We start from the raw sequence: 25882 nt of genomic DNA, 5'->3' as shown, positions 1-25882 counted from the left end.
TGCTTGACCATGCCAGTGTCTGGACCGTGACCAGATGTTTGAGCATAGAAATCAGCATCTGAACACACAGTGCACAAAACCACCCCCCACACTGTTGTCTTCTCATCTCGTAGAACTGAAACTCTACCTATGAGGCAGCTCTTCATTCCCCCCCCCCCCAGCTTCTGGGGTCCCCTGTTGTCACTATAGAACTGGCGCAGAAGTGGGCTCATTCACTATTTGTGGTTTGATTTATTCCATCCAGCTGGGATCCGTAGGACCATCCACACTGTAGAAGAAGTTACCATTTCTATCTTTTGCAAGGCTCTGTACTGTTTCACTGTATGTACATATCACACATTGTTTATTCATCACCTCACCGCTACTCAGGTGCTTTAGCTGCTGTAAATAATACAGTGGGATTAAAAATATTTGAAGGGATACAATCTATCATGGCAGAAAGAGCTATCATTTTGGAGAATCTCACAAAAATATACCCAGACACCACCATGGCATACATTGGATCATGAGGCATCTGGCCATACTGTGTCCATAGTCAAGGAGAGAAAGGAGGGTTGACAAAAGAGAGAAGGAACAAGAGACAGAAGGAGGGATGCTATTTATAAATTTTTCGTCTTGTATCTCAGTCCCAACAATACCAGTGGACAACAGTTTCCAGGGTCTCCGTGGCATCAGCAGCCCTTCCTACTGTTGGCTTTTTGATAGTAGGCATCCTAGCAGATGCACAGTGCTGTCTTGGTTTGTGTTCAGTGGATAGTTGGTGCAGTTGCGCCTTTCTTCAGGGCTCATTGCAAGTTTGTATATCTTAGTTGGGAAAATTATAATTTTAATTCATTGGCCTCACTTACAATGGGGTTGTTGTTGAACTTACTGAGTCTCTGTTTTGAAAGTTGATACCTTACGAGGTACATGATTTTCAGATACTTTGTGTGTTGCCTGTTTAGAATATTGGTAGCATGTTGAATGGACTTATAATTACTATATAAGGCAATTAATGGCAGGGTGGCATTTGTATAAGTATGTTTTTTGTGGTGTTCTCCAAAATGATAGCTCATTCTGCATTCATATATCTCTCTGCTCTAATGTTCCTTATCTTTCAATCTCTTTCCTTTTATAGTTTTCTTTATATTTTCATTTCTCCCACCACAGACATGCACATGCACATACACACACATACACATACACATACATGTGTATGAGCATACACATATAAACATTTTGTGTAAATTTACATCTAGATTCTGAACATGAGAGAAATTGTATGATGTTACTCTTTTTGTTTCTTTTCCTTGCCCTGATACTTTCAGTTCTGTCCATTTCCCGCAGATGCCACACTTAAATTCTCCCTGATAACTAAATGAAATAGCCCACGTGTGTATCCATCACATCTTCTTCCTTGCATTTATTGCTGGACATATAGGTTTGGTTCATGTGGTGGTTTGAATGTAATGTCCTTTTGCAGTCTCAGGCATTTGAAAACTTGGTTTCCAGTAGTGTTTCTCCTGGAGAAACTGAGGAGGTGTGGCCTTACTGTAGGAAATGCAGTAGACTTTGAGGGTTTAAAGACGTTATCCTCAGCCTTGCTCTCTCTGCTGTGTGCTTGTCATGTAAGACATAGGCTCTCAGCTCAGCCCATTCACCACGTCTACGTACTGCTATGATTCCCAACATGGTGGTGGACTCTTATCCTAGAACTGTGAGTGCAAAATTAAAACAAAAACCAAACCATACCAAACCAAACCGACCAACCAACCAACCAACCAACCAACCAAAACCTTAGTTTTATAAGTTACCTTGGTTATGGTGCTTTTTCATAGCAATAGAAAGGTATCTAAGACAGCTCTTAACTGTTGTGAGAAGTGACTGGACATACAACGATACAAGTATCTCAGGGCTATGGCGACTTGTAATTCTTCAGGAATATGCCTAGGAATGTTAAAAGTTTCAAAACTTGAACTTCATAAGTTAAATAGCACAACACCAAATTATCAAAACAATAAATGAATCGAATAGATAGCTATCAAAGGGAGAAATATACACAAAGGCAAATATTTGAAAGACTTCAACTTATGTCTTAGTTGGGGTTTCTATTGCTATGAAGGAACACCATGACTAAAGAAATTTGTGGAGGAAAGGGGTCATTCCACTTGTGGCTCCACAGTTCATCAGCAAAGGAACTCCAGCAAGGCAGGAACTCAGAGGTGGGAGCTGATGCAGGGGCCTTGCAGGGATGCTGCTCATTGGCTTGCTCTCCTGGCTTGCTCAGTCTGCTTTCCTATAGAACCCAGGGCCACCAACCCAGGTCCAATCAGTGGGCTGGACCCCTCCCTGTCAGTCACTGATTGAGAAAATGCACTACAGGCTTGCCTACTGGCCAATCTCCTGGAGGCCTTTTCTCAATTTGGGTTCCATCCCCCTTGGATGAGCAGACTTTCCCCCCTCCATATGTGAAAGCACTTTGTATTTAGAAACAACTTATATATTAAACTATGCTACATAATTAAAATATGTTGCTGAGAGCTGTTTTTGAGTTTTGTTTGTTTTAACATCTTCCTATCATTTTTTTTTAAAAGATATTGGTCTGTATTTTGACTTTGTTATCAGGTGAATGCTGACCTCACAAAATCAGTTAGAGAATCAGTTCTACCCTTTCCACTTTTAATAAGATTTGGAGGCGGGCCATTGGTGCTTCTTAAATATCTGTTAGAATCTGTTGTGACGCCAGGTCTGAGGATACTCTTCGTAGGAATATATTTGATTACTGATTCTGTGTCCTTACTAGTCCTAGTCATGGTTCTATTTGGACCTGCTATGTGTTCCTTGTATAGTTGTATCAGGTCACTGTGAAAACATTCCTGAAGAAAACAGCTTAAACGCAAAAGGATTTTTAATCTATCACCTATCTATCTACCGGTCTGACTGTCTATCTATCTATCTATCTATCTATCTATCTATCTATCTATCTATCTATCCATCCATCCATCCACCAACCCACCCGTCTGTCCATCTGTTTGTCTGTCTTATGAGTTCAGACATTTCAGTCCATGATTGGCAGTTTCATTGCTGTGGCCTGAGGTGGGAGATCTCTTTCCAGTTGGGGAGCAGAGATAAAAGGAGCAGGAACAAAGTGCACCCCTTGTGGTCATGCCCCTGGTGACCTGTCCCTTCGACTATGTCCCAATCTTCTAGTTTCTACCAATACACAACGATGCCACCAAATTATGAATCCATGAACGAATTGATCTCATTCTGAAAACAAAGCCTATGTGATTCAGTCTTCATCTCAGAGCTCTTCCACTAGCCTCTCAAGCCTTCAAAATGCAGGATGATGTAGGGTGGTTCAGATTTAAAACATAACAATTCTTAACAGGTTTTGTCCTTCTAAAACTTGGTCCACTGTGACTACATTATCCAGTTTGTTTGGCAAAAGGTTGTCCCTATATTCTTATTTCTGTACGATTGTTAGTAATGTTCTGATTTTTTCATTTCTGATTGTGCTTGTCTAACAGAACATTTAAAACATATTCCTTGCAATAGAATGCTTTGTCAAGTTTGCTCTTTTTAAAAGAAACTCAACATTTGGTTTTTATTGTTTCTATTTTGTTTCTCTATACTCTAGTTTTTGATTCCTTATTTCCACTAGTTTTAGGTTGGTTTGTTGTCCCTTCTACATTTTTTTTTTTTTTTTTACTTTTGAGATTAGTTTTAATTGGTAATTTTAATTATTTATATTTCAAATGTTATCCCTCTTCCTGGTCTCCCCTCCATAAACCCCCATCCTATCCCTCTCTCCTTTGCCTCTAAGAGGGTGCTCCCCACCCACCCACCTACCCACCCACTCCCTCCTCATCCCTCTAGCATCCTCCTACACTGGAGCAACAAGCTTCCCCAGGACCAAGGGCCTTCCCTCCCACTGATGCCAGATAAGGCAATCCCTCTGCTACATATGCAGCTGGAGCCATGGATCCACCCATGTATGCTCTTTGTTTGGTGGCTTAGTCCCTGGAAGCTCTGAGGGTCTCGTTAGTTGATATTGTTGTTCTCTTATGGGGTTGCAATCCCCTTCAGCTCCTCAGTCCTTCCCCTAACTCTTCCATTGGGGTTCCCAGGCTCAGTCCAATGGTTGGCTCTATCTGTATCTGCCTTAGTCACGTGCTGGTATAACCTTTCAGAGGACAGTCACGCGAGGCTCCTGTCTGGGAACACTTCTTGGTATCAGTAATAGTGTCAGGGTTTGGTGTCTGCACACGGGATAGGATCCTATGTGGGGCAGTCTCTGGATGGCCTTTCCTTCAGTCTGCTCCATTTTTTGTCCCCATATTTCCTTTAGACAGGAACAATTCTGGATTAAAATTTTTGAGAAGGGTTGGGTGGCACCATCCCTCAGCTGGGGGCCTTGGCTATTTACTGGAGGTGGTCTCTTGAGGTTCTATCTCACTTCTGTTGGGAATTTCAGCAAATGTCATCCCTGTTGGGTCCTGGGAGCTTCTTGCTTCCCTGACATCTGAGACTTTCTACTGGTTTCCCCCTAGTCCCCACTACTAACTGATACATATTTCTATTTATTTTCCTGATCCTCTGGACTTCTCTCCTGTCTCTTCCCATACTTTATCCTGCCCCCCTCCCCTTTCCCTCCCTTCCACTCTCTCTGCTAGGTTTCACCTTCTCTCTACCACTTGTGATTATTTCGTTCCCCTTTCTAAGTAGGTCTAAAGTTGGTCTTCCTTCTTGTTAACCTTCATAGGGCTTGTGAGCTGTATTGTGGATATTCTGAGCTTTTGGGCTAATATCCGATTACCAGGGAGTGCATATGGTGAACATTTCTTCAGGTGCTTCTCAGCCATTTGAAAGCCCTCAGTTGAGATATTTTTTTTTGTTTAGCTCTGTACCCCATTTTTAACAGGGTTATTTGGTTCTCTGGAGGCTAACTTCTTGAGTTCTTTGTATGTATTGGATATTAGCCCTCTATTGGATGTAGGGTTGGTAAAGATCTTTTCCCAATCTATAGGTTGTTGTTTTGTTCCATTGACAGTGTCCTTTGCCTTACAGAAGCTTTTCAATTTTATGAGATCCCACTTGTTAATTGTTGATCTTAGAGCATGAGCCACTGATGTTCTGTTCAGGAAATCTTCCCCTGTGCCCATGTGTTTGAGGCTCTTCATCACTTTCTCCTTTATTATATTCAGTGTATCTCCTTTTATTGTGGAGGTCCTTGATCCACTTGGACTTGGGCTTTGTACAAGGAAATAAAAATAAATCAATTTGCATTCTTCTACATGCTGACTTCCATCTGAACCAGCACCATTTGTTGAAAATGCTGTCTTCCCCCACCCCACCCCCCCAAACACACACTGGATGGTTTTAGCCCCTTTGTCAAAGATCAAGTGACTATAGGTGTGTGGATTTATTTCTGGGTCTTCAATTCTATTCCATTGGTCTACCTGTCTGTCTATGTATCAATACCATGCTTTTTTTTTGTTTTTTGTTTTTTGTTTTTGTTTTTTATCATTATTGCTCAGTAGTAGAGCTTGAGGTCAGGGATGGTGATTCCCCCTAGAAGTTCTTTTATTGTTGAGAGTTGTTTTTTCACTTTCCTGTTTTGTTTTTGTTTGTTTTGTTTTGCGTTTTGGATTTTGTTTTTGTTATTCCAGATAAATTTGAGAATTGCTATTTCCATGTCTTTGAAGAATGGTGTTGGGATTTCGATGGGGATTGCACTAAATTTGTAGATTGTTTTGGGTAAGATGGCCATTCTTATTAAGTTAATTCTGCTGATCCATGAGCATGGAAAGTCTTTGATTTCTTTCTTCAGAGACTTAATGTTCTTGCCATACAGATCTTTCACTTGCTTGGTTAAAGTCACACCAAGATATTTTATATTATTTGTAACTATTGTGAAGGGTGTTGTTTCTCTAATATCTTTTTCAGCCCTTTTATCTTTTGTGTAGAGGAAGGCTACTGATTTGTGTGAATTAATTTTATATCCAGCCACTTTGCTGAAATTGTTTATCAGGTATAGGAGTTCCCTGGAAGAATTTTTGTGATGGCTTGTGTATACTATTATATCATCCGCAAATAGTGATATCTTGACTTCTTCCTTTCCAAATTGCATCCTTTGACCTCCTTTTGTTGTGTAATTACTTTAGCTAGAACTTCAAGTACTGTATTGAGTAAATAGGGAGAGAGTGAGCAGCCTTGTCTTGTCCCTGATTTTAGTGGGATTGCTTCAAGTTTCTCTCCATTTAATTTGACATGGGCTATTGGTTTGCTGTATATTGCTTTTACTATGTTTAGGTATGGGCCTTGAATTCCTGATCTTTCCAAAACTTTTGACATGATGGGTTATTCTATTTTTTCAGAGGCCTTTTCAGCATCTAATGAGATGATTATTCAGGGTTTTTTTTTTTTTTTGAGTTTTATGGTGGATTACATTGATGTATTTCCATATATTGAACCATCCCTGCATTTGTGGAATGAAGCCTACTTGATCATAGTGAATGATTGTTTTGCTGCATTCTCTGATTCGGTTTCTGAGAATTTTATTGAGTATTTTTCATCAATATTCATAAGGGAAATTGATCTGAAGTATTCTTTCTTTGTTATGTCTTTGTGTAGTTTTGGTATCAGTGTAAGTGTGGATTCATAGAAAAAAATAGGTAGTGTTCCTTCAGTTTCTATTTTGTGGAATAGTTTGAGAAGTATTGTTATTAGGTTTTCTTTGAAGGTCTGACAGAATTTTGCACTAAAACTATCTGTCCCTGGGCTTCTTTTGGTTGGGAGACTTTTAATGTCTGCTTCTATTTCCTTAGGGATTATGGGACTCTTTAAATGGTTTATCTGATCCAAACTTAACTTTGGCACCTGGTATCTATCTAGAAAATTATCCATTTCATCTAGATTTTCCAGTTTTGTTGAATATAGGCTTTTGCAGTAGGATCTAATAATATTTTGAATTTCCTCAGTTTCTGTTGTTATGTCTCCATTTTCATTTCTGATTCTTTTAATTTGTATACTGTCTCTGTGCACTTTAGTTAGTCTGGCTAAGAGTTTATCTATCTTGTTGATTGTCTCAAAGAACCAGCTCTTGGTTTTATTGATTCCTTGTATTCTCTTTGTTTCTACTTGGTTGATTTAAGTTCAGAGTTTGATTATTTCCTGCCATCTACTCCTCTTTGGTGTATTTGCTTCTTTTTGTTCTCGAACTTTCAAAAGTGCTGTTAAGCTGCTAGTGTAGGTAGGCTTTCTTCAATTCCTTTTTTTTTTTTTTTTAAAAAGATTTATTTATTTATTTATTGTATGTGAGTATACTGTAGTTGTCTTCAGACATACCAGAAGAGGGCATCAGATCACAGATTAGAGATGTTTGTGAGCCACCATGTGGTTGCTTGGAATTGAACTCAGGACCTCTGAAAGAGCAATCAGTGCTCTTAACCCACTGAGCCATCTCCCTAACCTCATCTCTTCAATTCCTTTACCAGAGCATTTAGTGCTATGAGTTTTCCTCTTATCATTGCTTTCATTGTGTCCCATAAGTTTGGAAATGCTGTACCTTCATTTTCATTAAGTTCTAAAAAGTCTTTAATTTCTTTATTTCTTCCCTGACCAAATTATCATTGAGTAGAGAGTTGTTCGTCTTACATAAGTATGTGGGCTTTCTTTTGTTTTGCTGTTATTGAAGACCAGTCTTAGTCTGTAGTGATCTGATAGAGTACATGGGATTAATTCAATCTTCTTGTATCTGTTGAGGCCTGTCTAATCATATATGGTCAGTTTTGGAGAAGGTACTATGAGGTGCTGAAAAGAAGGTATATTCTTTTGTTTTAGAGTGAAATGTTCTATAGATATCTGTTAGAGCTATTTGGTTCATAACCTCTTAGTTTCATTGTGTCTCTGTCAGTTTCTGTTTCCATGACCTCTCCATTGGTGAAAGTGGGGTGTTGAAGTCTCCCACTATTATTGTGTAGGGTTCAATATGTGGTTTGAGCTTTAGTAATGTTTCTTTTATAAATATGGGTGCCATTGCATTTGGGGCATAGATGTTCAGAATTGAGAGTTCTTGGTAGATTTTTCCTTTGATGAGAATGAAGTCTCCTTCCCCATCTTTTTTGATAACCTTAGGTTGAAAGCCTATTTATTGGATATTAGAATGGCTACTGAATAGCTACTCCATCTTGTTTCTTTGGACCTTGTGCTTGGATTTTTTTTCCTCAGACTTTTACTCTGAGGTAGTGCCTGTCTTTGTCCCTTAGGTGTGTTTCTGGTATTCAACAAAATGCTGGGTCCTGTTTATGTATCCAGTCTGTTAGCCTATATCTTTTTATTGAGGAATTGAATCTAGTGATGTTGAGAGATATTAAAGACAAATGGTTAATGCTTCCTGTTATTTTTGTTGTTAGAGGTAGAATTATGTTTGTGTGGCTATCTTCTTTGGGTTTGTTGTGGGAAGATTAATCTCTTGGTTTTTCTTGGGTGTAGTTTCCCTCCTTGTGTTGGAGTTTTCCTTCTATTATCTTCTGTAGGACTGGTTTAATGGAAAGATATTGTTCAAATTTGGATTTGTCATGGAATATCTTTGTTTCTCCATCTATGGTAAGTGAGAGTTTTGCTAGGTATAGTAGCCTGGGATGTCATTTGTGCTCTCATAGGGTCTGTATGTCATCTGCCCAGGATCTTCTAGCTTTCATAATCTCTGTTGAGGAATCTGGTGTAATTCTGATAGGTCTGCCTTTATATGTTACTTGACCTTTTTCCCTTGCCACGTTGAATATTCTTTCTTTGTTCTGTGCATTTGGTGTTTTGATTATTATGTAGCAGAAGGAATTTCTTTTTTGGTCCAATCTATTTGGCATTCTATAGGCTTCTTGTATGTTTATGGGCATCTCTTTCTTTGGGTTAGAGAAGTTTTCTTCTATGATTTTGTTGAAGATGTTTACTGGCCCTTTGAATTGGTAATCTTTACTCTCTTCTATATCTATTATTCTTAGGTTTGGTCTTTTCATTGTGTTCTGAATTTCCTAGATGTTTTGAGTTAGTAACTTTTTGCACTTTGTATTTTCTTTGACTGTTGTATCACTGTCTTCCATGGTATCTTGTACACACCTATGTTTCTCTATTCTATCTCTTGTATTCTGTAGGTGATACTTGCATTTACGACTCCTGATATCTTTCTCAAGTTTTCCATCTCCAGGGTTGTCTCCCTTTGTAATTTCTTCATTGTTTCTGTTTCCATTTTTAGGTCCTGCATGGTTTTGCTCAATTTCTTCACCTGTTTGATTATGTTTTCCTCTATTTCTTTTAAGGATTTATGTGTTTCCTCTTTAAGGGCTTCTACCTGTTTATCTGTGTTCTCCTCCTGTATTCCTTTAAGGAGTTATTTATATCCTCCTTAAGGTCTTCTATCATCTTCATGTGATGGGATTTTTAAGATCAGATTCTTGCTTTTCAGGTGTGCTAGGGTATCCAGGACTTGCTATGGTGGGAGAACTGGGTTCTGATGTTGCCAAATGGCATTGGTTTCTGTTGCTTGCTTGCTTACTTATTTATTTATTTAGCATTTTCCCCTTGCCATCTGGTTATCTCTGGTGTTTACTGGCCTTGTTGTCTCTGACTGAAGCCTGTCCCTCTTGTGAGCCTGGTTATATTGGGCCTCCTTGGGTCAGGCTGTCTGTGGGTATGGGAGGGGGTCTAGCACACCTGATATGTGAGCCTGCCTGACTGTGGCAGACCCCCTTGGAGTCACGCTGACTCTGGGTGTAGTGATAAATAATAAGAGCAACTACAATGTCCATTAAATACCTTTAACAAAATTAAAATATCTGCTCACCACATTCCACTGGAGTGCTCATGGTAAGAATTCAGAAGAGCAGGAGACATCGTGGGACTCTTTCAGGAGCTGTCCCAGTAGCAGTAACTCCTTTTCCACTTGGTCTAACCTATTCTGTTTAGCTGCAACAGAATAGAGGGATGTTGGTAGCCACCTTCAGTGACCATTTTTAAATGCAAAATTTATTCATTCCAACCGCTAAAGTCTCTGAGGTCTTTACAGCTCCAACTCTGTTCAAAGAAGAAAGTGCTAACTCTCTTCTGAGAGAAGCAGGCCCTTACCTGTCAGTCTATCCTCAATACATACTTCCAACTTACAATGGTGTGAACGTCCCATTCCAGAAATGAGTTATAGGGGCATATCAAGGAAATTCTGAACCATGTCAAGACAAGAGCCCAGCAAATAGTACATCTTGCAGCTTCAATCGGGCATCTGGCATTCATGATGGAAACAGACAGGGACTTAAAGGGCTTTTCCAGCTCTGCTCTGTATAGCACACAGAATCTCTCTTTTGGGCTAGCTCCAATCTGTACCTGTAGCTTTCCTCATTGGATGTTCCACCATCTGGACATTTTTTTTCTGTCCTAGAATCTAATTGCTACTTAGACTTTACCTCTGGAGTGTCATGCAGTAACCCCTGCATGCCTCCTTGTAACAAGTCTGATCCTGCCTCATATTGATTGCCTCACACTACCTAGCCCCTGTGTCTATGGCGCAGGCCTCTGGCCTCCTCAGTCTTGTGCTCATTACACTGATTAAAAAGTGCCATGTGGATGCTGGTGTTGAGTTTTACCACCGACTTGAGATGTAGCTTGACCTTCTTGGGCCCCAGATATACCGGCCCCTGTGTTTCCGATCCTTGGGAAATGCTACTCAGAAGAGTTGTATGAGAGGAGAACCCTCTTGTCCAGGTTCTATGCTTAGGCTCTGTCCTTTTCAGGTGAACTTGAATGTAAAAGATCAACATTTTAAAATGTGTGTGTGTGTGTGTGCGCGTGCGGTCTTTCCCTTGGGAAACCTTTCCCAGTTGTGTCAATTTAGAGCAAAGAGAATTCAACTGCTAGTGCTAATCTTTAGGAATTGAGGCGCTCTCCTAGAAGTGCTCCCCTAGAGCTGCATTTGCCTGCACTTTTGGATCTTTCCCTTCCCTGACAAACAGCATGTTTTGGAACTCTGCCTTCTGCTCTCCCTAACTCTAGCCAGGTTACAATAAACAGAAGCCAGAGCACACAGCCTGAACATCTTTGTCTTACTATGTCTTCTACCAAACAAATTAGTCAGTTATTACAGAATTTAGCTTCAGCTGAGTTTTCAGAAATGAACAGAATGCATCTGGGGTATTTGCCAGAATATTCTAGGGACCTGTCACCAGTTTCCTAATCATTGTCCCTGCAGTCTTTAAAACCTCACAACCCAGACCCTCATTTCCCACACTCCTCGCAGCATGCTGAGCCTCAACATTCCCACCAGAAGGGCATTCTCATCCCTGCCTATAACCTCCCAAGGCTCTTCTGGCCCTCAGCTCCCAGCTCCCAGGCTCTTTCATATCCCTCCTGCAGGGATCACTTTTAAAGGCCTACAGAAAACCTCATATCATCAATAACTCCACTTACTTTTGAAGAAAGCTCATCACAAAGATGTGTCTGTTAGCTTGCCCTCATTGCAGAACATACAACCTCCCTTTGGTGTGTGACGAAAGCCGACCTCACCCCCACCTTTCTAAGAGGACTTCATAATATAGATGGCTTGAAAATAAAACTCAGAAGTCCTTGTATGATTTTACAATCTGCAGGCATGAAGCTCATTGCAGTGTGTAACAATTACCATTTTGCTTGACTATATTCTCATAGATTCGAATCCCAACTATGGGTAATATGATTTCTGATTTTTCTAAAAATATCTTGTGTTTGGTCCATGCTTTCAATTTCATGGTCTGACTGCCTGATTTTTTTCTCATCTTTGTTGTGCTTTGCCTCAGTTTTGTATGGGAATGGTATGCACAGAAACTAGATTTCACATGGATTTTGAACAATGCAATGCTACTAGAGATTGTAACGAACATGGGGTAAGTATTTATCTCAGCAATATGGCTTTAGCAATCCAATTAGAAGGCATCATAACTGACTTGGGCTTTTTGCCACTTTTATTGTGTATGCTGTCATTTATTAAATTTATTATATTCTATATTATATTGTAATTTACTTTATTATGTCATGTATTTTGTAACATATAACATAATGATTACATATCATAAATATAATAAAAATGTTGTATTTACTATATTTATTATAATTTGTAACTCCAGCCTTCTCTTCTTAAGGAACTTGTCAACTGGTCACAGAATATAGTTCTGGGTTTGTAAAATGTTTGGTGAATATGTGGAGTGGAGAATGTTCAGGAAGTGCATCCTTGTGTAGCCATGGAACTATACAATCCTCTGCTTATAGAGACAAGGCAAGAGGCAGTAAACAGATGTTGTTAGAAAGTCATTGGAAGCCTTACTAAAATCTGGGCTGCCCTGTGAAGCTAGAAAGTATTAAGTGACAAGATAATCAGCTGCATGCTATTGGCAGTTGTGATCTTTGAGTGTGGTTGTAGGGAAGTTGAAAAATAGGTAAAAAACTGAAAAGGTAAGTTAGCTATAGAAACTTAAATATATCCTCTAAAGTATGTACAATTAATTATAAGAGGAAACTTGGTGAATTTGTATTTAAACTAAATTTCCTAGAATGCAGTGCTATGTGGTACTGAGTGCTTCTTTTTAATTTATCCAGGTCTGCAACAATTTTCAACACTGCCATTGTGATAGGGGTTATAACCCTCCTTATTGTGAGGAACACCCTGGACAGTTTGGAAGCATTGATGACGGGCACAAAATTCATGTTGAAGGTTAGCATTCTTACAATTTTATTTATTAAACGTTTCATGTCAGAAGATAAGTTAAAGGTCCAAGTCTTTATGACATAGTACCTAATGTACCAAACAGGGCTTTTCATAAGGTTAAAAAAATGGACCACACGGTTCCTTGGATTCTTTCCCTATTAGTTCTGAGGTTGCACATTAAGATCAAAGAATGCCCAGTGTCAACGATTTTAATGTAGAAATTCAATTCATAAAATTTGAATAGCTGATTTCAGTTGTTAGCATTGTATTGTCTCCAAAAGTTCTTGTTTAGAATAGTATCAGTTATTCCATTGCTCACCCTTTCCTTCCTTCCTTCCTTCCTTCCTTCCTTCCTTCCTTCCTTCCTTCCTTCCTTCCTTCCTTTCTTTCTTTCTTTCTTTCTTTCTTTCTTTCTTTCTTTCTTTCTTTCTTTCTTTCTTTCTTTCTTTCTTTCTTTCTTTCTTTCTTTTGTAATCTTCCAGACTGCCTCTTTTTTCCAATTGACTTAAAAATTGGATCTTTTTCCTACTCTAAAGGTAATATTTGGGGATTTTCTATTTGATATCTCCTTTCCATTGTGCCTGAATAGTATCTTGAGATGAAACAAACATAGGTTAGACTTAGAAAAGTAAGGGTTCCTTAGCTGAAGATGATACCCGGCTCACTCAAAATAATAGGGCATTTATGGAAGCCTTGGCCTTCTTCTTTTTGAGGTTTTACGAGGACTTATGGAAGTCTTGGATGGACTTCTCTATGGATGTTACAAGAGGATGTACAACCATATCAAATGACATGCTAGGCTAAAATAAAAGTATCATCATTTAAGATATTACATATAACTATAATGTATTATACATAATATATACATATATATAGTATACATTATATATGTATATACACAATTTATTTCATAGTATATGTGAAAAGAGATGTTTTTGACTTACATATTATTCCATATTATTCTATATTGAGTGCTTTTGAATAAAATAAATGTAAATCATTTAAACAAAATAATAGAATTAATTATTAGCATGTGTTATATTATAGACTTATCAGATGGGGCTATATACCACACAGTTGTTTATTTTCTGCATTTTGACCAGAAAAGCAAACAGGGCTGCGTGGATTGGGAGCTCTAGAGAGAGTGGCAGGGTGTGAGTGCTCCGCTAGGAGAGATGGGAGTAACGGGGAGAAGGCTCTAGCCAGGAGTGCGGAAGGACAGCCTATACCGATAACGGTAACAACACTGCGAATCTTCAGGTCCAGCTCCAATGGGGTTTCTAGGATGTAGGAAGGAGGTGCGGTGTTGGTGAGAATGAAGAGATTGACAGCTGGTTGTCATTCAAGCAAGAAGCACCCGAGTAGCTTGAGCCATCTTTATTTATACAAGTTTTAAAGCACTCGAGCACACACAGCTTTGAGTTGTTTCTCGGTAGTCATTTTCCAAGACTCATTAACATTCATACATATTTGTTTCTTTTCCTCCTCTCCATTCCCTTGCCATCACTGATCGACCTCTACCCCACGTCTAAACATTAATTAACCTTTATTTCGTGTCTATGCATGAATTTTATATTGCAAAATAAACAATTATATCTATCCTGGCACATCCTATCTGTCCTGTGCCCAGGCTGACAGTAGACACGTGGCGACAGAAGTGAAAAATATTCAAACCCTAACAGTTAGGTTAGCCTTTAACAATATGGTGCTTTCGTATTTCTGCAGTCAGCAGAAGATATGATGCTATAACTAGATTATTATTTTCCAGGTATGAGTCTAATAATTTATAAATAGTCTACACATTACTTTTATGTGAGCAGCGGTTTGATGATATGATCCTGTTCTCAGATAATGATTGATACCTGACTCTTTTTAACTCTTGGGACCAAGTTTCTATTCTTCCTGACAGTTTTTACTTTTACCTCTAAGGGGAGTGGAGATTTTGATTCCTTTGTTTTTTTGTTTGTTTTGTCTTATTTTTGGCACCGGAGAGATGCCTGACCTCTCACGCCGTTAATCTTTTCCTTATATGCTCCCATACACTCTTAACAGCATCTCTCAAACTGTCTCCCAAATTCCTGAAGTGTAGTTATCTCTTCTCTAAAACAGTTCAGTAAGCAAGAACCATTAACCTTATTAACTTTCTCCCGCTTACCCAGGATGGCGGCAGAGGTAGTCAGGGGGTACTAGTGAGATCTGGTTTCTGTGTTCTAAGAAAAAAAAAAAACCTCATCATTAACAAGCACTCACCAGTGGGGCTTTTGCTCCCTTTAAACTCAGCCGCAATTACGATAGACAAAGTGAAACTAAAGAGAAAATGAAATAATAATAAAAAAAAAATCCTAAGAGTAAACACAGGAAAAGTCAGGTGAGTCTGAAGCGCATGCGCCTTCTAGGAGCGGCCCAAGAGTCATCAGTAGGCGCATGCGCCTTCTAGGAGCGGCCCAAGAGTCATCAGTATGGTCGCCACCGGTCCTTGCCAGGTGGATGGGGATCACGGAGGGAGGGCCTTGCCATCAGGAGCTGCAATCGCACAACCCTCATGTGGCATTCCCAGAGGTTACACCCATGGTTTCCGCCAAGAATCTTTGAACAAGACAGAGAATCATTATCTTACAGTGTTTAAAATAATCTGGATTCAAAGTAGAACTTCAAGCATCTTCCCAATTGCCACGAATCGTTTTACTAAAACCATAGGAAATGCACAGACGAGTAACTCTTGCTACTCTCAACATATACAGGCTTTCCTCGCCTACCTGTATATTTCTAGAACAGTAGAAATGGTCGTCTTTTTTTGCGACCCTCCTCCCCCTTCAAAGTATTCAAACCTTCCTATAGAAAACAAAGGTTCCACCTGCTGGATACACAGCACCTTTACTCCCGGCACATTTACTCCCGTGTGATACAAAGTTTTGTAAGAAGATTTTGGTCCCGTTTTTTGTGTCCTAGGAATGTGTAGAGGCATTCACTAAGATTTCTTTCTTGTCATATGAAATAGAAGACAGCCTTCCTGGACATAAACAAGGTAACTGTCATTGTTGCCTGACACTGAAAACTTGTGATTATACCATCTGATAAGACATCTTTTTTTTTTTTTTTTTTTTACTTTTTTTTTTTATTCAATATATTTTTTATATACATTTCAAATGATTTCCCCTTTTCAGGCCCCCCTCCATTCCCCGAAAGTCACATAAGCCCTCTTCCCTCCCACTGTTCTCCCATCCAACCCTTCCCACTTCCCTGTTCTGGTTTTGTCTTATACTGCTACACTGAGTCTTTCCAGAACCAGGGGCCACTCCACCGTTCTTCTTGTACCACATTTGATGTGTGGATTATGTTTTGGGTATTCCAATTTTCTAGGCTAATATCCACTTATCAGTGAGTGCATACAATGATTGATCTTTTGAGTCTGGGTTACCTCACTTAGTATGATGTTCTCCAACTCCAACCATTTGTCTGAGAATTTCATGAATTCATTGTTTCTAATGGCTGAATAGTACTCCATTGTGTAGATATACCACATTTTTTTTGCATCCATTCTTCCATTGAGGGATACCTGGGTTCTTTCCAGCTTCTGGCAATTATAAATAGGGCTGCTATGAACACAGTGGAGCACTTATCCTTATTACATGCAGGAACATGACCATACTTATTTTTTTTTCTGGTTAGAAAAGATTTATTGGAAACTCATGTGGATGGCAGATTTGCTTTTAGCTTTTTGAGAGTCCTTTACATTGTTTATTTTATTATGAGTACACTGTAGCTGTACAGATGGTTGTGAGCTATCATGTGGTTGCTGGGAATTGGACTTAGGATCTCTGCTTACTCCAGTCAACCCTGCCTGCTCCAGCCCAAAGATTTATTTATTGTTATATGTGAGTACACTGTAGCTGTCTTCAGACACACCAGAGAGGGCATCAGATCTCATTACAGATGGTTTGAGCCACCATGTGGTTGCTGGGATTTGAACTCAGGGCCTTCAGAAGAGCTGCCAGTGCTCTTATCCACTGAGCCATCTCTCCAGCCCTACAGTGATTTCTATAGTTCCAGCACCAGTGAGCCATCCCACCAAGGATGAATATTGGTTTCCTTTTTGCCATACATGTCATTACCAACATATGTTGTGAGCTCTTTTGTTGATTTTAGCCGTTCTGACTTTGGATGAGATTAAATTCCAAAGCTGCTTTTAGTTGACTCTCCCATACTTTCTAGGAACAAAGAAAAAAAATTGGGGGTGGTGGTGGTGGATATTTCTTAGCTGTTGTTATTTCTTCTTTGAGAAATCTCTGTTCAGAGATGGAAATAGTATCCCTGGCACTTTGATTGGGATTGCAATAAATTTCTACATTGCATTTAATAAGAAGGCAGTTTTCACACCATTCATTCTGATTCATGGACTTGGTTTGGTTTTAAACAGTTGAGCCAGGCAATCATCAGGGCTCCAACTGACTGGACTCAACAACAACAATATAAACAAAAACAACAACAACAATAACAACCAAACAATGACAAACACCCAGCCAAGTTTTTTTTTTTTTTTTGTCTCAGGCTTTTGTGTCAGATCAGGAGGAGGAGGAAGAAACCGGCCACCTTGGAAATTCACCACCTTTACTCTCTAGTCATGGCAGATTAAGGGTTTTGGGGTTACAGACTGATTTCAGGTTGGAAGAAAAGGGGTGATGTAGAAAGGGAGGTAGTAAGCGCACATTAGAGGAGGGCTAGTCTCTGGAGCCATGCTGAAACTTCACAGATGGCAAAGACCTGGGGCATAAGACAGCCAATTGTTGATAGTGTGCACCGCTAAGCATCCATTACAGGCAAAAGGCAAGACTGTTAACACTATTACAATTCCACTGAGGGTGTCGTTAAGAAAATAATTGGTGGAATTTTACGCTTATTAGAGGAAGAGGATAGACAAGAAAAGCATTGAATCCATGTCAGGATTTGTCACAGACATTGGTAAGACTGATGATTTCTTTGACAGTGATGTCTCCTACAAGATGGGCCCCCTGTGGGGAGGCCATTGCTTCACCTTAAGGACCTGATACATGGCCCCTGTCCCCCTACCCCCAGCATAAGTTCAGAAGTCAGCCACTGGGCCTCCTTGATTGCAACTTTATGATGAGACATCTTAAGAGGCAAAGTTAAGGAGGAAAATTATTAACCGTATAATTAGCATCAATCTTTTTCTGTAAAGTGAAGTGTAATTTGTGCAGCTGGCTGGACTGTGCTCTAGAACCATCTGGAGGGATAAGGTTAGAGAAACGGTCTTCTCTATACCTAGACTGGCAAAGTCTTTGCCTAACAGATCGAAGAATCACTGCGGTTGGCCGTTTGTCCCACTATACTCCTGTTTAAAGATGGAGAAACCCTGTAAGAGGGGTCAGTTCAAGTACCTAGAGTACCATTCCAGCAGTAGATGGCCCTGGTCACCTACCAGATGTAATGTGCATTGGGAGTGGTCACCATGGACCACACCTAAGTGAAACCCAGAGTCCAATTGTTGTCACAATAAGACACAGTGTAGTAAAAAAAGAAAAAAATTAAAAAAATTGCTGTTCCCAGATGAAACACACACACACACACACACACACACACACACACACACACACACACACACAGCCTTTATATTTTAATGTACCTTAAGCAGCAGAATAGCTGGGCAACTGCCTGCCCTCCGTGCTGTTAGAATCCATTTTTCTACTGATAACTCCGAGTTACTACTTACTAATTTCTATGTTCCGGTTGGGCTGCTCTTAACTCTAATTGGCCAACCCACATGGCCGCGTTTTTTATGGCCCAGCTAAACCATTGTAGCTCTCCTTCTCCCTTCTGTGCGTTCTCCCTCTTCCACAGAGGGTCCTTTTTTCCCTTCCTCCCGGGAAACCTAAACCCCGCCTATGTCTTGTCTCCCCAGCTATTGGCTGCTGGCATCTTTATTTACCAATCAGAATTAAGTGGGGGCGGGGTCCCTCAGGCTCCATTCAGTCTCCAAATCTTGGAGGGCAGCGCTTCGCATTACAATAAACAGTAAAAGATAATCCCCCTCCCCAACACAGCAGCATCTAACTGACAATCTATAAAAGAAATATCATAATCCCACTGGCTCTTTTAACTATGATTTTCCAATGACGTCCAATGGACCACCACGTAGGTATTCTGAATAATTAACCCCAAGCCTGCAAATTTGTCACAGGACATGTGGTAGCTTCCTTTAATCCGGGTCCTGAGGACACATTACAGCTGTGAGAGGCACTGTTTCAAACTGAGTGTTTTACAAGCATTCTTATTTGTTTGTTTAGACTTAGCCTTAGCATTTAAGAAAACAGCCTTGTTCTCCTTGGCTACAGATAGACACTGCAGTGCTGCATTGGGCCAAGGTCTTGTCCTATATCTGACATATATGGAGAAATATTCTCCCTTTAAGTCCCTCTGGCCTCTAAATATGGCTACTGAAAACCCAGAGAGTTAGTTGCACAAGCCTGTCATTTTTTAATTATGGTGTGATATTTAGGTGAGGCTTAAAATTAACATTTTAAATTAAACCTTGATTAGACATACACATTAAGCCAGTACCTAATTCTTACTTTTTATGTACTCCAAATAGCTTACTGGGGCCCTTATAACTTGCATAAGCTTCCCAGCCTTCTTATGAATTCTGAAAAACAAACAAACAGACAAAGAAACAAACAAACATTTATCCATCTAGATTCACAGATCTTTTCATTGTTTTGTTTTTCTCTAGGCAGGGTTTTCTGTGTAGCCCTGGCTGTCCTGAAGCTTTGTAGACCATGCTGGTCTCAGACCCACAGAGATCTGCCTGTCTGTCTCCCAAGTGCTGAGATTACAGGCCTGTGCTACCACGCTTGGCCAAACAATTCATGAAGGATATCTTTATTTTTTACATCCTAACATTTTACCATAAGTCATAGTATTACCAAGAAGCAAATTTCAATATATTAGACACCTTTCCTCTTAAGGTCCCAAGGGCAAGCCCAATTTTTTTTTTTTTTTTTTTTTTTTTTTTTTTTTTTTTTTTTTTTTTTTTTACCACAGCTCACTCTGTGGGACCAGTGAGCCTGTAACAAGGTCACCCCATGAAACCAAGCCAAGTCCTTAAGTACAATGATGAACTAAGAATGGGCTTGAACTTTGAAAGCTAGGTAGCAAGAAAAGAAGGGAAGGAGCAGACTTGGAGCAAGCCTCAACCTAGCAAGCCAACTTCTGCTGGAACTCAAACTTGAAGAGAACTAGTTGTTTGATAGTTTGCCCTAATGCTCACAGGAACAGCAGGGTCACCCATAAGGGATGCAAAGGCCCCAACCTTTTATCTGCAGTAGCTTCCTTGACTTGGGTCTGCCATATTCACAAAAATTAAAGATGTCTCCATCTTCCAAGACTGAGCAGTGGGAATGATGGTCGTAGCCCCTAATGATCTTAGACATGCTTCCCAGATAATTTTTCTTTTAAAAGAGAGGGCATGTTTGTGGCTAATGGCTTTCCTGTCCCTTATTGTCCCCTTTGGCCCAAACTGACAGTGTCTCTGCTGGCAAAATTCTGTCTCTTCTGGTTTCTTCAGAGATGGCTGATTAAATCCATGATTCCCATCATATATATATATATATATATATATATATATATATATATATATATATATATACATATACATACACACACACACACACACACACACTCCCATATATATGGTCTTTCTAAGAACTCTTTAGTATCATTTAGAGAGCACACTTCCTTTTTTTAAATATGAGCAGGTTTCTTCTTTGAATTTACTTCTTTCATCTGCCTTTGGACTTTTGGATTTTGGTATAAGCAATCTGGAGGGCATATACTACAACTTCAACATTTTCATTTAGAATCTCCTCTGGTAAATATTCATTTGCAGGGCTTGGAAAATTCCATCCTTTACAAACCAATTAAAGCATAGGTTAGCTAAGAGTTGGCCACCTTGTGCCAGCGACAGTGTTTCATTGAAGGCTAGTGTGCTCCTTGTTCCTGCCTGAGACTCCACTATATTTGACTATGTTCTTTATTTGGGAAGGGAGTATAGGGGGAGTTGCAAGACAGGGTTTCTCTGTGTAGCCCTGGGTGTTCTGTAACTCACTTGAACTCAGAAATCCACTTGCCTCTGCCTCCCAAGAGCTGGGATTCAAGGCGTGTGTCACCACTGCCAGGCTTGGTTCTATCCTTGATTCTTTATGCGGTTTCTAAAAAAGATGTGAACTTCCTCACAAGTTCTCCTTTCCCCAACTTAACCCTCATTTGAACAGTTTTGAAATGGAATCCCACCAGCAGCCCTTTCATGGCAACGGATGTATTTGCTAGCCTGCCTCCCACTACTGGCCCCGCATTTGCTCTGTCCCCGTTCCATCGCTGTGTCCAAACTCGCCAACATCCATTGGGACCACAACCTTATTCTAAGTACCAAGCCTGTGCTTGTCTGGCTTCTTTAAACAAGCAGAAGGAACAGTTGTGCGTGAAGATGGAGCCACTGATTTCCCACTTTTACTATTCTTGAAACTGGTTCACAGTATTATGTAGACTGCATAGTCCTTTAGATCTGCAGGGTACATTGATAAAGGAATTAAATGAATCTTTGTAATTGTCTTACCATCTATGAAATGACCAGGTTGTATGTTAATTAATACATTGTATATACATGAATATTTTATACACACACACACACACACACACACTAAGGGGGCATGGGGCTGCAGAGATGGCTTAGCGGTTAAGAGCACTGACTGCTCCTCCAGAGGTCCGGAGTTCAATTCCCAGCAACCACATGGTGACTCACAACCATCTGTAATAGGTAGGAGCCTGGTGTGTCTGTGTGAAGAGAGCTATAATCTGAAGATGAACTATAGTGTGCTCATGTACATAAAATAAAATAATTCTTTAAAAAAAAAGAGGACATGAATTTGAAAGATAGCAAGGTGGTCATGGAAGGCTTGAAGGGCTGAAAGGGAAAAGGAGATGGCCCGACTATACTCTCAAAAGAGAAAAAGTAATTTAAAAATGAACTAACACTTCAATAATGTAGATTAGTCCAATTTTAAGTTTTTTTTTTTAAAACACTGTAGTATATATGAATGAGGTGTTCAGTCTTGGGGAATAATTCTGGTAGCGATGTATTTTCTACTTTTCCATTTGGTTAATAAAATCTGAAGACACAATTGAGAACTGGTATTTTTCCCTTCTAGGTGGGAAGAGCTACAAGCAACAAAGCTATGGTATTCTTCCAAAGCAACGGCTTCAGCTCATCCTCTATATAACTCTACCCTTAATTATGATTATTTCAGCTGTAGTTATAAAGCAAAGTAAAGTGAGTCGTCAATGCGGCAGAGAAAGAAGTGAAAGCAGCAGGTACCTATTAGATATGCACATATATTTGTTGCTACTATGTTTCCAACCCAATTCCCCAGTAAAAGAAAGCTCAACTCAATCAGTTAACAAAACAAGCCTCAAGCCTAGATTGGGCAGATCTCCCACTACACTGTAATATAGTATAATATAGATATAATATAATATAATATAATATAATATAATATAATATAATATAATATAATATAATATAATATAATAATATAATATATATAAGATTAGATAAGATAAGCTATAATATGATATAGATAATATAGATTCCATCTATATTATCCCATATAACTTGCGGTTTCTCCAGGCCACTAACTTCTCTCTCTCTGCCTCTCCATTGATCCCCCGTCACTCCTCCCCTTCCTCTTTATCCCTGTTGCTCCTCCCCTAGACTCTCAGCTCCTCCCACTTGCTCCTGCCCATTCACTGGCTCAAGCCTTTATTTGAAGTTAAGGTGGGGAAAAGGTTCACAAGGTAACTCCTCATCTGCAGCCCCTCTGAGGAGTGGAATTAGCATCAAAATACAAGCCCAGGGTTATCCACAACACTTCCCCCTTTTGGTCCAATTAAAAAACTCTTTTATCCCAGACATCAATTATTACCATTTTGTAATTTATAACGTACAGGATAGACCTAACACCAAGTCAATTATTTTTTATCAATTAAGTAGTACCCCTGTCATCTATTCAAACTTAAAAGACTTATAATTCTACATTTGACTCAAGTCCTGGCCTTAGATTGTAACCCATCTGAAAACCATCCTCTCAAATCTGTATCATCTTTCTAAATGTTAAACAGCTTGGACTGACTATAATACTATTAGTCTTCAACCCCATCAGAAATCCAAGAATGACTATATTACCTGAAAGTATGAGAAGCACAAAATATAGCTTCTAAAACTTAGCCAATTTATAGAGACCACTGATCACCTGGACAGGCCCTATACACCAAAATGTTGAAGCATCAGTCTTCAGCCTTCTGGCCCAGGATCATCTGACAGACCTTGGTAATGCAGAATTTTGAAGGGCTGATTTCTCTGTCTTGGCAGAGATTATCAGGTGACTATTCCACACAGTGGGTCCTTTTTTTGGACAGTATTTGTCTGTAGATGAAATGAGGCAATTCTTGCCTGGTGACTGTCTCACCACAACTGAAGCAACTCGACTGATGCTCAATTTCTTCTTTGAATTCAAGATGTATTTACTGTTATTGTATCAGATGAGTCAAGACAAAACAACGGTCTTCATTAAAAATAAGATTACAGGCAAGGCCATGCAAAGAGAGGCACAGACACACACTACAAAGTGGGTTGATTTCCACATGTCTCTCCATCCCTAAGACCACTCCCTTCATCCCCAGCATCCCTGAGAAAGACAGCGCTGCTGCAGGCATCTTGGAGGCAACTTTAGCCTTTTAGTTCACTGGTCCTGTCAATTAGCCACATTGTTCCACTTGTTAGGCTTACATTGTGAAGAACTATAATATCAAAATGAAAAGAAAAGCCATGGTCTAAATTTATTATCCTAAATATTTATGTCATTTACTCAAACAGTAATTGGGTGAATTCTGGATGGCATCAAATGGACAGACAAGAGATAACATGATAGCACTTAGCTTCAGAAAACTTGGTTTCATGTTAAAAGTTTTGCATGCAAAACTATGATACCTTGATCAATGGACACAACCTCTGTATACTTGTAGTGATGTTTAGTAACTCTACAAGCATGAAATGAAGAAGGCTTCCCAATATATCCTAAATCTGTAGGAACATATATTATTATTATTACTATTTTTTTTTTGTTTTTCAAGACAGGGTTTCTCTGTGTAGCCCTGGCTGTCCTGGAACTCACTCTGTAGACCAGGCTGGCCTTGAACTCAGAAATCTGCCTGCCTCTGCCTCCCAAGTGCTGGGATTAAAGGCGTGCACCACCACTGCCTAGCTTGGAACATACATTTAATAAGTAAAATCACCCTGTTATCTGGAACCAGTTACAGAGATAGTCAACATGTTGACATCCTCTGTGTATTTCATAGTATTTTGCCATAATATTTTCCTCTGGTTTTGCTTTTTAGAATTTATAGGAAGATTCAATAGAAGCATTTTTCATGATAAGGGGAAAGAAAGCATATTTAAACATATAAAGAAAATAACATATTTTTTTTAGAACTATACATTTATTTCATAGACAGAGTAAAAATGATTATTAAATTGTACTTAGAAACAGGATTGCCTGCCACTGGGTTGGGGAAATGGTTCAGTAAGAACAATGTTTACCATACTCCCATGCAGACCTGAGTTTGGATGTTCAGCTCCCCATATAAAATCCTTAATGTGGTGACATGTGCTTGTAACCCCAACACTCTGCTGGGAGTTAGAGACAGGGGGATCTCTAGAGTGGTGCCCAGGCCATCTAGCTGAAAAAAATGAGCCCCAGGATCAGAGAGACACTGTGTGCCCCCCACACTCCGAAAAAGTGGCGAGTGATTAAAGACGATATTGGCACACACATGTACACATACATGAACAGGTGTACACACACACACATGCACACATGTATACACACACACACATACACACACACACTATCTTTAACAAACATGCCTGAAACGCTTGTCATTTGTTGTGCAATATCACTTGTGAGTTGGTTGAAACAGACACTTACCCACATCAACATTATTTGCATCTAAATGAAAAATTATTTAGTACCAAATTTTAAATCCAGAGTATGGCTTATATATATCCATATATCAAAAAATTCTCAAAATTGTTTTAATATTTATTATATGATTATCAGAGATCATCTGAAATTCAAACTTATTAGGCAGATTCACAAAGCAAAAACAAAAAAAAAATCAAAACTTGATGTGTTTATGGGGTAGTATGATTTTTTTTTTAACATTGCTAGTGTTTTTGCCCTAATTCAACTTAATGACTTGGGATATCATCGATCGGGCTCTCTATATATGTATGGGTTAAGAGCATCAATACTTGAGCTAGTTTTAAGTGCAAGTATCAGAGAAATATCTGTCCCAGAGCGCAGAGACCTGTTCACATTGCAAAATAACATTTCACGTATACGAATCATCCTGTTTCTTTGGACAATGGTCTTTATGTTTGAGATTTAGGGTTTTTTTTTCCTGTTTAAAAAGAAGTTTATCAATCTTGTAGCTCTGAAACGGAAGACAGTGTGAGTAACACCAAGTTGACTACCAGCGGAGGAAGGTAAGCGTGGACCTATACAATCAATACCTTGTAGTGATTAGGTTTTAGGACTGCTGAGAAAGGCTGGTTTATAGCCCACACTTTTCTTTCTTCCTGATAGCCTCTACTGCTGTCATCATAGATTGTCTCATAATAGTTAGCAACATAGTTGCATGAAATCCTGGTCTGTTCCATTGATCTGTCTGAGAAGAATGAATATTTAACTTCTATGTTAGCGTATATACCCATCTTACTGTGGGTCGGGAAAAGACGTTATTAGCAGGGGGAAGGAGGATGTATATTCAGATGACATTTTGCTGTCATATAAAAAGTTGTTTGATAAGGATGCCTTATACACATACAGTCATAAGATTATCTCCAAAACAAAACAAAAACAAAACAAAAAATGAGAGTTAGTGAGAATGACCTTTGAGTTATTTTGGGTTTTGTTCTTTAATCCATCTAGAAAAGTAGAATTAGAGACCAGCTATGGAAAAACAAATCAATTGTATGAATTAGGCATTCCTTTACTGTCAGCTATAAAAGTTCTCACAAAACAAGGGGTAGAAAATGAGACAGGAGAC

At 39.3% G+C, this 25882-nt stretch overlaps 1 protein-coding gene across 1 annotated transcript in view; it reads left to right on the top strand.

Annotated features, from left to right (window-relative positions):
- LOC127668981 (disintegrin and metalloproteinase domain-containing protein 5-like) overlaps window positions 1–25323 on the top strand; it is a 58319-nt gene extending 32996 nt beyond the window's left edge. The window contains exons 17-20 of the mRNA XM_052162873.1: window positions 11802–11888; window positions 12598–12712; window positions 21925–22087; window positions 25266–25323. Of these exons, the coding sequence (XP_052018833.1) occupies window positions 11802–11888; window positions 12598–12712; window positions 21925–22087; window positions 25266–25323 (423 nt within the window). The remainder of the gene's footprint in view (window positions 1–11801; window positions 11889–12597; window positions 12713–21924; window positions 22088–25265) is intronic.
- Window positions 25324–25882: the final 559 nt, after the last annotated feature.

Source organism: Apodemus sylvaticus, chromosome 18 (genome assembly GCF_947179515.1).
Source record: "Apodemus sylvaticus chromosome 18, mApoSyl1.1, whole genome shotgun sequence".
In the NCBI taxonomy this organism is placed as follows: Eukaryota; Metazoa; Chordata; class Mammalia; order Rodentia; family Muridae; genus Apodemus; species Apodemus sylvaticus.
The sequence above is the reverse complement of the archived record's forward strand: the minus strand, read 5'-3'. Positions and strand labels throughout refer to the sequence as shown.